This window comes from Antedon bifida, chromosome 9 (genome assembly GCF_963402885.1).
Source record: "Antedon bifida chromosome 9, ecAntBifi1.1, whole genome shotgun sequence".
Classification (NCBI taxonomy): Eukaryota; Metazoa; Echinodermata; class Crinoidea; order Comatulida; family Antedonidae; genus Antedon; species Antedon bifida.
The window spans coordinates 18699110-18713954 of NC_136234.1; the positions used below are offsets into that span (position 1 = coordinate 18699110).

The window sequence follows — 14845 nt, forward strand, 5'->3', positions numbered from 1 at the left end:
GTTTATGAAAGGAATGAAGATGATTTATATTCAACCATGGAGGTAGACAAATTCAACGGATTCTTTTTTCCCTCTTATCATTTATTTACCAAAGCATTTACCATCGTTGTAAATACTGAGATTTGAAACAAACGTATGTTTAGCCGATTTTCATGCGGTATCTTGTTCAGCTGAACAAAACATACTGTAGTATGGCAGAAGAGCATTGACAACGATTTTGAAGAAGAAGGCAAGAATGTCAAGAGAGGTTATTTAGTAGTATAATAGATGAAGGTTGCTGTCAGAAGACATGATAATGCAGGCTGTTTATTGTCGCTAAACACGATACCGCTTGCGCATCAGGTTGTTTCTAAACAACTCTTTTGGACTGACAACGTTTATCATTATCCAAGTTTTTTTTTTCCTTTCCTCATCAGATGGCGAATGTTCTAACTTCAACGAAGGATTTTCCGACTGGGCTAACGTTGGTCCTAATAAGTGGTACCGGTCCTCCCAACGATATGTTAGCTATGAAGATCTAGGCAGCCGTTACTCGGGATCAGGTAAACTATACTACGATTGATTCAATCAATAGAAATGTGATCTATCAATCAATCAATCAATCAACCATAATAAAAACCGTATAAAAGTGAAGAATTGAATTGAACTCAATGTTCTATCTTTTACTCTGTATTTTTCAAAATAATCTAATAAAGGACGAAACCTATGAATACATAATAACGACACATTCACTATTCTATTTGGTGTTCAATCATTACATAAATGACAAAAACAAACATGGAGCTTATGAATACAATATTACGTCACAGTTATTATATTTGCAATTACCATACACTATTTCTATTTGATTTCAGATTATTACATAAATGTGAGATGCAGTTATGGGGAAAGCGGAAACAAACATGGATATCTTAGTAATCACAATATACCAGAAAGTTGGAACCAAGCCTGTCTTCGATTTAACTATTATATGAGTGGATATTCAAGCCAACAGATCGATATATATCATTATTTTAACTATTATGATTCAGAAATTTTGTTTAGAGATTATGACGATTTCAGTCAAAAATGGAAGTCAAAAAGTATCGATTTCATTAGTAATAACTCCTCATTGACGATTTATGGTAGAACCAATGGCGGTTATTACGATACAGAGATGGTTGCCATCGATGATATTTATATTAGTAAAGGATCATGCTCCGAATATCCAGGTAAGTTTTTAATATTGTTCATATCTATAATAGTGCAATTTATGAATGTTGCATGCAATTTTAATAATTACAATTTCCAAAGCCACATTTAGAAATATATATTATTTATATAAACCATGAAAGATGTATTGTCCCCCAAAAACATGAAAAATGAAGATTTATAAAATCAGACTTTGAATAGGCCATTTTGTAGTTTTAACAAATTTAATCACTTCCGTAGGAAAAAAACCTGAATAAATAATATTTTCACTAATAAAATGAAAAAGAAACGGTTAAATTTAACCAAAAACATATTGGCTGCCAGCCAATTTGACTATGTTTTGCTTTAAATTACAGTTTTTTAGGTAAAATATTACTTTTTTCCATCCAATTTTTAGTAAAAGTGAATAACTATTATGTGTACAAATGTTTGCTCATCATTCCTCCTTTCAGTTACCATCATTCATATTTAGCCCTACACCCTTTCTCCTACAGAAATATCACCAACTACAGCCTCTCCCACAACTCAGCTTATTGTTACAACCCCTGAATGGATACAAACTGGTGAGTAATAAAACATGTCATTTATTTCGTTAAATGCAATTATTCTGCAGATCTCTTCATTGAAGACTGTTATCCTGGCCCAGAGAGCCTTGTTATGATGAGTGGATATGTGTGACAGTGAGTGTGAGTACACCGGGGTCTCAGAAGATTTACAGGTTCTTTAAAGCGCACATGAATGAGATATGTACACTGGACCTACGGTGTCCAGTGATCCAAGAAGCACCATGGAGCGAGTGAGCGCGCCTCGAACCCTTGCCGAACAAATGTGCTATGCTGTAATTCATACGGTACTTTTCTTTTCAGATGTTGTATGCAGTAATTCATACATGACAGTTTACCTTGATGCGGCTTCACTTGAAAGTAATAGCACCGCACACTTTATAGACCCGACGTGTGGCACGATGGGATACACGTATCGTAACGGCATGTATTGGCTGTATTTATATACTAGATACGATAAATGTCAAACAACTATGAAGGTACGCCTACTGTACAAAAGATCATAAAAGTTTGTTTGTTTGTTTGTTTGTTTTATTCGGTTACATTAAATAAAACAGTGACAAAATATTCCCACAATAAAACTCTTTGGTACATTTAAATCCAGGATGTTTTCTCTTGTTTGTTCTTAAAACAATTCACAAATTTGGTAATGAGACAATTTTTCTTTTTATCACGATGTAAAATCATTCTTTATGCTTTATTTTTAGTCGACATTGGCTTTAATAACTTACAAAAATCAGGTAATTGTATCAAATGAAGGTGTTTCCACGATTTATAGGAAAGATGACAGTCGCATAACCGTCGAGTGTGAACTAAAAAATACAGGTCACTCATCCGTTAGTTTTGATCCATTGGGAACAGAAAAAGATTACCTAAAACGCGAACACGATAACTTTACATTCGCAATGGAGCTGTACACAGACAGCAGTTATTCTACTCCATACCCGAGCTGGCAGTATCCGATCACATTGGAACTTGGAAGTAAAGTGTTTGTTGGTGCGAGTGTGAAGACTTTTAGTAATGATTTGTTTCTGTTTGTCGATTCTTGCAAAGCCACACCAAACCCAGACCCTGATGCTCAGCCTAACTATGAATTAATTAAAAACAGGTAGGCATAATATTAAAAATAGTGTTGTACTACTGATAATGCCTTAACACAGTAAATAGGATGAATTTAAAGCGTTTTGTTGGTTTTAAGTGATTCTACCTGGTTATCAATGTTTTAGAATAATTTACATTTTGTTTATAATAAGTTGAATGGTTGTATTGACTAAATGTTTAGCTTCCACGGCAAAACAATAATAAAGTTGGATCTGTGTTTTGTTTGCCAATTGTACACACCCGATTTTCCTTTCTACTGACTCATATGAACTTTTTCACAGACTGCATTACCCAAAACAACCCTTATACATGCCACACGTGCCACACATGCGCACGGTTACGGTATTTACCTATAGATAAAGTAGAAATGTCTACATTGAAACAGTAACAATTACTTCAGAGTTACTTAACAAAGTCATTTTAGATGGATGTATAGGCTAATACATGAATAAACCTATTCTATCTCCTCTAGTTGTGATACAGACTCGACGGTTAGCTTTGACGGAAAATCAACAGACGGAGATTTTTCCCGGGCGTTCTTTTCGTTTGAAACTTTTGGCTTCAACGGCGAATACTCAACGGTATAAATAAAATACAACTAATTATAGAGTTAATTTTAATATAATTTATTAATAAAATTTTTCCGGATACAAGAAGTATGAAATGTAATCATGCACTTTTCATAGTAAGCTATTTGACGTTCTTCTTTTTGTTTCTAAATTAATATAGATTTTTGTTCATTGTCAACTTTCCATCTGCAATGAGAGTGACTGGAGATGCTCTAGGAACTGTAACCAACGACAACGCCGTGACGTCACACTACCCAATAAATTGTCTGACAGCATTTCGATTGAACTTGGACCTTTGGTGCTGAAAAGTCCAGATGCGAGCTCGAACATTTTACTTGACGCTAAAGGTATACAATCATTTATTTACCTTTTTTTTCTTTTTTGTCCTAAATACGATCATTGTAGGCTTAAAATTAGAATTTTTTTTTCTTTTGGGAAAATTTTTAAGAATCAATATACAACATTCAGATTTATATTTCACTATTTTCCTTTTTACATATACAATTCAATACTTTTTAATAAATAAAAAATACATTTGTCAAAAATGTTGTAAATGATTTGTAAATCTTTATTATTTTATTTTCAGAGTCAACATCAACTGACGAATTCCAATCTTTTCCATCGATTTTGTTGATTGCTCTAAGTCTTGTTGTCATGGCAATAGGATGCAGCCTTTGGGTTATGGGCAGGAAAACTGACAAGACGTCTTACCAGAAACTGGAAAGTCACGTGGAAGAGATGTGAAGCAAGAAGCTTAACTTTAGATTAAATTAGAAATGCTTACATTAATTAGATTCTACTGTTTGGCTTATCTTATTACTGTTCTGTTTCCAAAATGTTATTTCAACCAATACAATATACTAACTGCAATTGATTTCGTTTAAATTAAATTATTAATCTTGAAATCATATAAAACACTTACAAAGTCTATTTAAAATTAATATCAATAAAGTTGTTTTGTTCTTTAGTTTGGTGTAGTTTCTTTCTGAATTATATTAAACTATTTACGTATTTGGAAAAAACTATTTATGAATTACAGTACATGCCTTATGTTTACATAAGTCGTGTCATGATCGTCGTTTAAATGAAATTATTAATTATGAAATCATATAAAACATTTACAAAGTCTATATAAAATTAATATCAATAAAGTTGTTTTGTTTCTTTAGTTTGGTGTAGTTTCTTTCTGAATTATATTAAAATATTTAGGTATTTGGAAAAACTATTTATGAATTACATGCCTATGTTTACATATCTATTTTCCCAAATGTATTCATTAAACATATTTTTCTGATATAATAAATTATCTTGTGTAATTATTTACGTTAGTTGAAAAATGTTGACATTGGAAATATAGAAGATGATGAGGAAGATGTTGATGGCGATGTTGATATAAATAAATAAGATTATTGTTGTTGGCAATGTTAAGAGGTTCTGATAACTTCAACTTTATGTTGATTATGATTATGCTGATGATATAATGTTGATGAAATGTTAATTAGTTATATGGAATAGTAGCGACGACGAGGTGGTGGTGTCGATATTGATTAAAATGAAAAGCCTAATGATATAATGTTGATGAAATCTTAATTATCATGAAAGTGAATCAATTGAATGATGATAATGTTGATGATTAAAATGTCTGCTGATGAAATGTAAATAGTTATTATGGGTGTTACTGATTACGAAAATGAAGATTTGATGATGATTAAACTTTTAAGTTTAGTAAGTTACGATGGTGGTGATGATGACTAAAACGTAACCTCCTTGATAGTATAATGCTGATTAGATGTAATGAATTTGTTGGCGACGATGATGAAACTGTTGATTAAAATGATAACACTGTTTATAAATATTGATAATTTTTTTTTTCTTTTAACCTTTTCTTTTTGTCTTTTGTGGGTTTCCCACTTTAATTTCATCGTCATTAACATCGTTTCATTCATTATGATTTTTACATTTATACATCTAATTTATCATAATTACATAATTACAGTATTCGGTTTGTAACATGCTACAAAGCATAACCAAACTATTTGCAGTATAGGAATGTAGAAAACATGTGTACCAATTCGTTTAACCTTTATGTTATACAATTGTTGTATTATTTTGTTTTGACCTGAAAAATGGAAATAAAAACCAAAGCTAAAATAGACAGTAGAAAACACCACCTGCAGTGAATATTGGGCACATTGAAAGATTTTTTTCCAAATGATCGTAAAATCAAAACGGTACTGGGTATGACCAAATAGCGTTCATGTTCCCAACTAGTAAGAATACCTGATGAAGAAGCCAATATGTGGAGACTGTAGAATGAACCCGAGAATTTAGTTGATATAAGTTATGAATGTTTTATTAGGATACAATTGTACGATGTATGTATGTATATATTAACACTTAGCAGTTGTGGTGTTACGTTTGAATAATTGTATACAGTATAACAATTCATTCAATTATACAAACTTTCAGTAACTCTTATCAATAAAAAAAAAACTGTTAGTATTAAATTTTATAATGAGATTAAATATACATAAGGAAGAAAAGCAAAGATATTATGGAGCGGCTATTCCAGAATATACAATATCAAGTTTTGTATTGTACATTTTAAGCGATATCGTGTCAATGTCGAGCGGCCATAGCCTGCACTGTTTCACAATTTGAAGTCTTTTTTATTTAAAAATTGAAAAAGGGGTATAGGCTATCATGTACAGTAGGTCGGTGACCCAAGGGGCATCTGATCTGTAATACCTTAATTTCAAATCATGTTATTTACGATGTAGAATAAATAGCAGAACTATACTGTATAATCTATCGTTCATTATCACAAGATTAGAACTGATAATATATCAAAGAAATAAACAAAATATAATGTTTATATTATATATTGCATCATAAACAATAAAGCCATAAGGTAAGGAGAACTTAACATGTGTTTTATTTCATTGATTAGGTAAGAAACCTAATTAAACTAAAAATTGCTAGATCGACCGTGATAGTCAGTCTGCACGCTATTTGATAGTATTTGATAACGGGAATTCTAAACACGCATGATGACGAAATAATTTTTAAAACAATAATTGGCAAAATACAAATTCCGACAGATCGCGTGCGATTTAATATTTCGGCCCATATTGAAGATACTGATTACTAGATTAATTTAATATTATGACGTCACCAATATATCGATTTCCTGAAAAATGTTGTCTGGTATACTTTTGAGATATTACTGTTAGGTAGAACAATTACATTATTAGTGAGCAGAACATGATGCTCATCCATATACATTAAAATTGTATAGACATTTTTAAAATTCGGGTGAACTATAACAAATGGCAGATGTTTTAAGTACTGTATTTTCACACGAAACAAAAGTATAAAAAAAGTTTCCAATCTCCTTTTTATATTTCCAAATAATTCTGTACTAACAATAATACTATTAAACTTCGTACTATGCGTAAGCCTAATTCCGACAAAATGTTGTCATTACCATATTTATAAAAATTAATGGCTGTTTGCGAACAGGAATGCAAGACCTAGTATTACTTTATATCGTTCAAAAATGACGTAACAATATTTGAGTTTGAACCACCTGATTGTCTTACTCTGTACTTGGGTATAGAAGAAAATATTAATCATGAAATTTAAAAAAAAAGAAAGCTTACAGTATATTCTTAAACAACATTATGAGAGGAAAGATTTCCAACTAACAAATCAAACCAATTAATTAGGCCTATGTGTAAAGTATGTAAGTATAAAATAGAAGAGGAAAATTTAATAGATGAAGAGCCAACAACATCGAAGCAACTAAAAGACAAGCTGGTAGAAAAGGAAAACAATGGGTAAAATATACAAATGACGAAGAAGTCTGTCTGTCCATCAACGCAAGAATGTTATCAGCTGAAAGAAATATCATTGTCAACATATGGTCGTTCTCATGGATACTCAGTCTATATAACAAGGCTTAAACAGTAAATGATACTATACTTAATTCCTCTTTGTAACTGGCTGTTTCAAGATGAGGGCGACAGGCATTGCTATCCTGTGCTTTTACTTTCTGTGCATTAAATCAGGTAGTCAATAATTATCATTATTATTCATTTTGTAAATACATGCAGTGTATTAACTTTTTAAATTAAATTTTGTTCTGTTAAGTTACGATACAACTTAACTCAATGGGACTATAAAAAAAGTAATTCTATAAACTATATAAATAAGGTCATTTAATGACAGCAGTAGTGCGGTACCTAAAATGCAAAACACCAAGATACGGTATTGATACGAATTGTTAAAGACAAAAGTAAGTCGCCTGTCTCTTCAATACTGATAAGACAGTATGTAAATGTTAGTGTTGTTGCTATATAATGCATTTGATAGCCCAATACAAAATATATCATTGTATATGAACTGTAAAGGCCGATTTACACAGACGAGCAAAACGGTAAGCGGTAAACGGTAAGCGAAAATCAACTATATATCTATCATATCAATTCTTATGATCATTTTACACAAAGCGAAAATATCTGCTCCGCGGGATGATACAGATTTCACATAATACGAGCTATTCCGCATACCGTTAGGCCCTACTGTCTGTGTAAATTGTGAGTAGCCTTGTAGGTGAGTTTCACAAACCTACACAAGCCGATTCTCGAACGGTATCGTGTCAATAAAAAGCACCTGCACTGCAGTGTCGCATCTGCTGACGACAACAACAACAAAAAGAGGGGAGACTGCTACTGTATAATATACAGTATCTCAATGGGATGAAGCTGCCAAAACTACACACCTTTTATTGTCGTTAGACATCCGCCGGCCGTGATTCGGGAAAATCTAGGTCATAGGTATGAAATCATGAAAATATTCTAATTATGTTTTGTTGTTTTTTTTTCTAGTTAAGACTGATATAAAAACAGATTTCCAGTCTGGCTTTGATGGTTGGACTCAAGAATATGGTGATGATTTTGATTGGACACGAACGTACGGCTCTACACCATCATCTAACACGGGGCCATCAAACGGACATTCGAGATTTCTATGTAAGTTAAAATCATGATGTGTCTTGAAAGTCTACAACTCTAATCTGTGTCTTTATATCCCATATAATTTTTATGTACTAACAATACTATTATTTATTAAACTAATATAATTAATATTAGCGCAATTATTACAATATTCTATAAATAAAAATATACCACACTTATAATGAACTACCAATATACAAAACTACAATCTACCAATCATGTTTTATGATAGATAGATATATTTATATAGCGCAAATAAACGATGTCTCTATGCGCTCGACAATAAAGAGAAAGAGTGGAAAACAAAAGGAAGTAAACAAAAAGACAAAAACACCAAGCTGGCACCCAAACCGGAGTATGGGGTTACACCATCATCGCTAACTGGGGATCAGTGTGTGAGTACCCCAGTTAGCATCGGTTAAGTCTTGATCTTTCCAGGGATCCGGTGCCTCCTAGCCTCCTAAAAACAACAATAGGCAAGAAATGTGAACAAAAGCAAAAAGAGAAAAGAACAAATTTGCTATTTTAATAACGTCACATTTAATCCAGGCAACCAGTTGTTGAGCTAATGATATATATACTGTATATCCAAAGGCAAATTACTGATAAATGACAATTATGTGGGTATCAGTGGCTGGATCTCAATGGAGATACAAAATACAATAGTATAAAGCTAAATCAAAAAGATAAAGTAAGACATCCAGAACTATTGGTAGAGCTTTCGGGCAACACCAGCCCTTCATCAGTGCAAGTGAGAGTACTTTAGACAGAATTGAGAACATAACGCAGACAAGCGCTGCCTAGGTACTGAAAGAAATAAAAACAGAGGAACAGGCTAATGATATATATATATATAGTTATGTATTTATTTTATAAGGTTTAAAACAAACGTTCTCATTTATTTGCTTTCACATAGCTGATTATTACGTCTATATTGAAACTTCATCCGTGAGTAATGGAGAGTCGGCTCGTCTAAGAAGTCCTCTGCTCTCAAAACAAGAGAAAACTCTAACGTTAGAATTCTACTATAATATGTATGGATCTGCTATTGGAAGCCTTAAGATTTACAGAAGATCAAATTCAGGTGACGAAATACTATGGTCAAAATCTGGCAATCAAGGGAGTTCTTGGAATTTGGGGCAGGTGGAATTTGAATATTCTGGCAACGGGAACAACTACATAATCTTTGAGGCTATTGCGACAGGTTCATACGAAGGTGATATTGCAGTTGATGACATCCATATTATTAGTGGTATGTATTAGTTACAGTTCTACTACCATCCTAAATATGTCCCTTCTTAAGAGTGGGCATGATGATTGTCACATGATTGAAATTAACACCCTTCATTCAAACGGAAAGCAGTCTAGCAGGAGGGAAGTCAGTGACTACTGTACTACTATTTTGGTTTACTTCATGTTATCCTATGTTTTCACACAAAATCGAATTTTATCTTTTATATCTGTTTACCAATACAAAGATATTTTTAAAATTTTACAGAACCCATACCAAGAGAAAGATTCATTTGTGGTAATGAATCTCAAGTACTCACATCTCCTGGATACCCAAACGATTATGACAACAACCAGACCATGAGCTGGTCGTTTCGCACTCATCCTGGTCGTATTCTTGCCGTTGATTTTAACACATTCGATGTAGAGAAATTCTACGATTATGTATACATTTTCGATGGCGAAGAAAAAATTGGCACTTACACTGGTTCCCGTCTACCACCAGTAACGGTTTCTTCAAATAATACAATAACTATTGTTTTTGAAACCGACAAAAGTACAGCATCTAAAGGGTTTCAAGCTGAAATATTTGTCTACCCAGAAGCTCCAGGTAATAGTGGTGCATATAATTGTTGGGTGCGGGATACGTAATTGTCTCTAAATAACGCTCACGCCCATCTTTAGCTAGTCGTGATATTCGAAGGGTTTCACGCGCCAAATTTACATGCGATAGTCCGTATTTTACTTCTTATTTTTTCCGATCGTGTCTTCTAAATTCTGAAATATTTTACTTAATGTGCCTTCCATACCCATGTGGGTGTACCTTACAGAAATTTTAAAAAAAAAAGGAAAATAAATAGCCGACACGAGTACGTGTGTCTATCAGCCTGTCACACATCCATAGCTTGTGTAACATTTTATCAATAGCGGAGTAAATAGAGTCCTCCAAAAAACACTCAATCTTCTTTAAAAGTTGTGTTTGGAAAGAAACTTCAATTATGTTTGGATCTTTTCTTCGGCAGATGGTATTTGTTCTAACTTTAATGATGGATGGTGTGGTTGGTCTTCCGCCGATAGTTACAATCAATGGACACACTCGTCACAGAGAACCACGGTAGACAGATACAGCCGTTACCCAGGTTAGCAGGTGATCAAAGTACTCATTACGTGACCTAAAATATGTTAAAGCACTGAAAAATTCGGTTAAAGTTTAGCACCCGTTACTGCCTCTGGGTAATTCGGTGACTAATAACCGAGTAAGAGACTGCTGTCCGGGTACGCGGATGACCACTGCCTAGGTTAACTTGATGACTGCTTCTCGGGGATAGTGGCTGATATAGATCGATTAGCTTAGTGACCTCTGCTGACCGAGTAACTTCGTGACTGCTGCCCGTGTAACTTGGTGACTGCTGACCGAGTAACTTGGTGACCCCTGCCCAGGAAACTTGATTTAAAACAAAATGGTGACTGCTAACCGGCTGTCAGTTAACTTTATAAGATCAGGTACCATTGTAACCTGCCGATTGACCGAGTAATTAAATTTTTTTCAGATGATTATTTTGTATATGTAGAATCAACGTCTTCTAGTTCCAAATATGGATACCTTAACAGTCCAGTAATGCCAAGTGAATGGAATGAGGCGTGTCTACGACTATACTACTATATGAGTGGACAATCAGATCAATATATACGTATTAACCACTATTACAATTATTACTCATCATCAAGTTTAACAACCATTTACGACGATAACAGTGCTACATGGAAGTACATTAGTTTATCATTTAACAACAGTGGCAGTTCGTACCTGCAGTTATTTGGAAGAGCATACTATTACAACATAGTTGCAGTCGATGATATTTATATAAGTAAAGGGCCGTGCTCGGATACTAAAGGTAGTATATTTTTTTAGTATATACTTCTTTTGAGTCCTACCATCACCCATGCTTAACCACCTCCCCATTCTCAATCGGTATGGTGTGAATTTATTTCATTTTTCTCATTATCAGCAGTGTTATCACCTTCTTTCCTATCAAAAAGTACTGTACAAATTGTTTCTCCTTTCATTTTATAATACTGTATTATAACCTCTGGGAACACCGTACTATAATTATGAATGAATGTTATTTCTTATAGTAATATCACCTAGTAAAACGCCAGAAATAGATTTTGAAGCAAAAACTGGTAAGTTGTTTATACATGACTGGATACTGCACTATGTTTGGCAATGGCTTACTGCAGTATTTCTGTATTTCATTTTTCGACTCCATTTATGTGTATACAGATGTAGTATGCAGTGACTCGTACATGACAGTGTACTTGGACGCTTCGCTTGATAACAGTGAGAACGCACGTTTCCTGGACACCACATGTCGAGCTAAAGGATACGTGTATCGTAACGGCATTAAGTACATCTATCTTTACACTCGGTATGACCAGTGTCAAACATCATTGAAGGTAAATAATTAAATAATTGTATGGGGCAGAACCTTTCTTTTTTAGCTATGGCATTCATTTGCAGGTACTACTGTATCGATATGAAAGTTATTACATGAATGTATCAAATATGTTATATATCTATCTTTATATTGATTTGTTAAAAATAAAATAAATATTAATGATGTGTACAATGTTTTCTTTCAGTCTACTTTAAATTCAACAACCTACTCCAACAAAATCATCGTAGCAGAAAACAGTTCCATGATTACAAGAGACGACGTGATTGAGGTTAACATTGAATGCGAACTTGACAATAAAGGCCGATCTTCAGTTGCTTTTAAGCATGACGACAAGGAGGTACATCTTTCACACAAACGAGGATATGACAACTTCACATTTCATATGGAGCTTTATACCGACGAAAGTTACTCTACACTCTATCCTCGCCAGCAGTATCCCATAGAGTTTGATCTCGGTAGCAGGTTATACGCTGGTGCAAGCGTGCAGACGTTCAGCAATGATATAATCGTATTTCTTGACACTTGCTACGCGACACCTAATCCTGACCCGGATGCTGAACCAAAACATGAACTGATCAAAAACAGGTATAGCTTTGGGTTCTCTTCAATAAAAGATCACGTAAAACAACTCATCATGTTGTTCACAAGGCCGCAAAAAAATAACCAGTTCTAAAAACATCTTAGGAGAAAAAGGCATATCACTTGCTGACACACTTCCCCGGCGTCTTCTGACGGAAGGATCTTCATTCCTTCCTATCCTGCATCTATGTCTATAGGACTAACAGCATTTCCTTAGCACTGTATAGCATGTATCATTGAAACACATTAATGTCAAGTTGCTCTTTCACTTGACATTGGATATGTTCTGTCCCGGATCGGCCACCACCTCTGACACTACTGTACTCTTCCTTCGCACCTTTGCAACACAACACAAACTTTCTCTTTCTAATAGTTATTGATACACTCTGTAGTCTATCATATGTGCCTTCCAACTGACATTTGGGACATTCATTATAAAAAAACTGTTAAAAACTGTTAACATTTACAAAAATAAACAAACAAAATACAAAGAAGAGAAGCTACCGGAACCACCAACGTCCTAGTGGGTCTAACAAACATCCGGTTTCCTAGCCAAACCCATCAATACTAGAACTAAGTTGCTGCAGTATACATTTCAAAAATGCATACAGTGCAAAATGATACATTTAAAGAGGTAACAAATCAGATTAGTTTTGATGTGGAAAGTACAAAACAACGACAATCATCTAAATTCGTACCTCATTTACACATATGTGACTTTTTACATAGCATGAAGCATTACCGGCTTTTCCTGTATTCACAGTACACAATGAGTGAGAAAGCTCTTTCTCTCTACTTATGCCCGTTTATGCATACGTCATTCAAAAATAAAGAGTAACTAGCGCCATCACACCATTATTATGGATTTCTTTTTTTTTGCATGCACATCACTTACCTCAGACAGAATGCGCAACAGAAAATACACCTTACAATTTCTTTTACTTTTTCTTCTAGCTGCGGCGTAGACGAAACTGTTAATTTTGCCGGTCAAGTTTCTAAAAACACCGCACGCGTTTTCTTTTCCTTTAACACCTTTGTGTTTAACAACGATTTATCTACGGTAAGAAGTGTCTTAAGCCTTGTCTACACTATCAAACTTTATATAACAACAAAAGTGTGATGTGCCCATATATGGAAATGAAGATGTCATATCACTGCCATATTTGGGCATACCACTACCATATTTGGGCACATCACACTTTTTCAAACTAGTTTGATACAGTAGTGTAGACAGAGCTTTATTTTGTAAAACAAGAATGACATTTACTTTAGAGGAAGATTGTAGAACACCCAAAAGGGTGAATATTACTTAAATTCTTTTTATTGTATCGATAAACTCCAATCGATAATTTATGTGTATTGTTTTGGCAGGTGTTCATTCATTGCGATTTGTCAATTTGCAACAATACTGATTGGAGGTGTCATAGAGACTGTAACCAACGACAACGACGTGACGTCATTATGCCCAAAAAATTGTCCAATAGTGTACCGGTAGTTGTTGGACCGGTGATAATGAAACAAGCCGACGAGAGCCAGAAAGTAAATTTGGATACAAAAGGTACAATTGTGGTTTACTGACGAATTACATCATCAGAATTACAAATCATATTGGATTTCAATGGTTTCAGAAAATATTCCTGAAATATTGAAATGTTTATGAGAAGACCGACATAAATCGGAAGAGTAACATTTCCGGAAAGAGGGAAAGTTCAAGGAAAAGTATAATTTCACTCTTTCTTTGTTTAACTATAGTCATATTGATATTTCAAGTTTTGCCAAAACAATTTATTTGATTTCAAAAAATTATTCGACGCGAGCGAATGTTTTATAGCGATAAGATCTTAATTATCCTTTCTTTCAGAGCCAACGTCAAGAACAACATTTCCAGCGTTTTCATCTCTACTGTTTATAGTTAGTCTGGTGGTTCTAGTTGCAGGGATTGGCCAATGGATCACTGCTAAAATTAACACCAGAAATCCATACCAACGACTTGAACATAACGAAATATAGATCACGCTTATGAGCGAGCAAATCTTTAAAAAATTAACAATTTTAATTGTTTCTTTTGTTTTTTGTTAGTACAGTAGTAAGCACCAATGTCTAGTACATGTATACTTAAATTATCACGTACATAC

The 14845-nt window shown here is 33.8% G+C and overlaps 1 protein-coding gene across 1 annotated transcript; it reads left to right on the forward strand.

Annotated features, from left to right (window-relative positions):
* The first annotated feature begins 7439 nt into the window (after window positions 1-7439).
* LOC144852990 (uncharacterized) lies at window positions 7440-14832 on the forward strand. Its single transcript, XM_078711044.1, has 11 exons — window positions 7440-7494; window positions 8314-8457; window positions 9359-9694; window positions 9941-10282; window positions 11244-11540; window positions 11809-11856; window positions 11957-12129; window positions 12316-12716; window positions 13665-13770; window positions 14082-14268; window positions 14572-14832. The coding sequence occupies exons 1-11, from the start codon at window positions 7440-7442 to the stop codon at window positions 14718-14720; spliced, it is 2238 nt and encodes a 745-aa protein (XP_078567170.1). The 3' UTR covers window positions 14721-14832.
* Window positions 14833-14845: the final 13 nt, after the last annotated feature.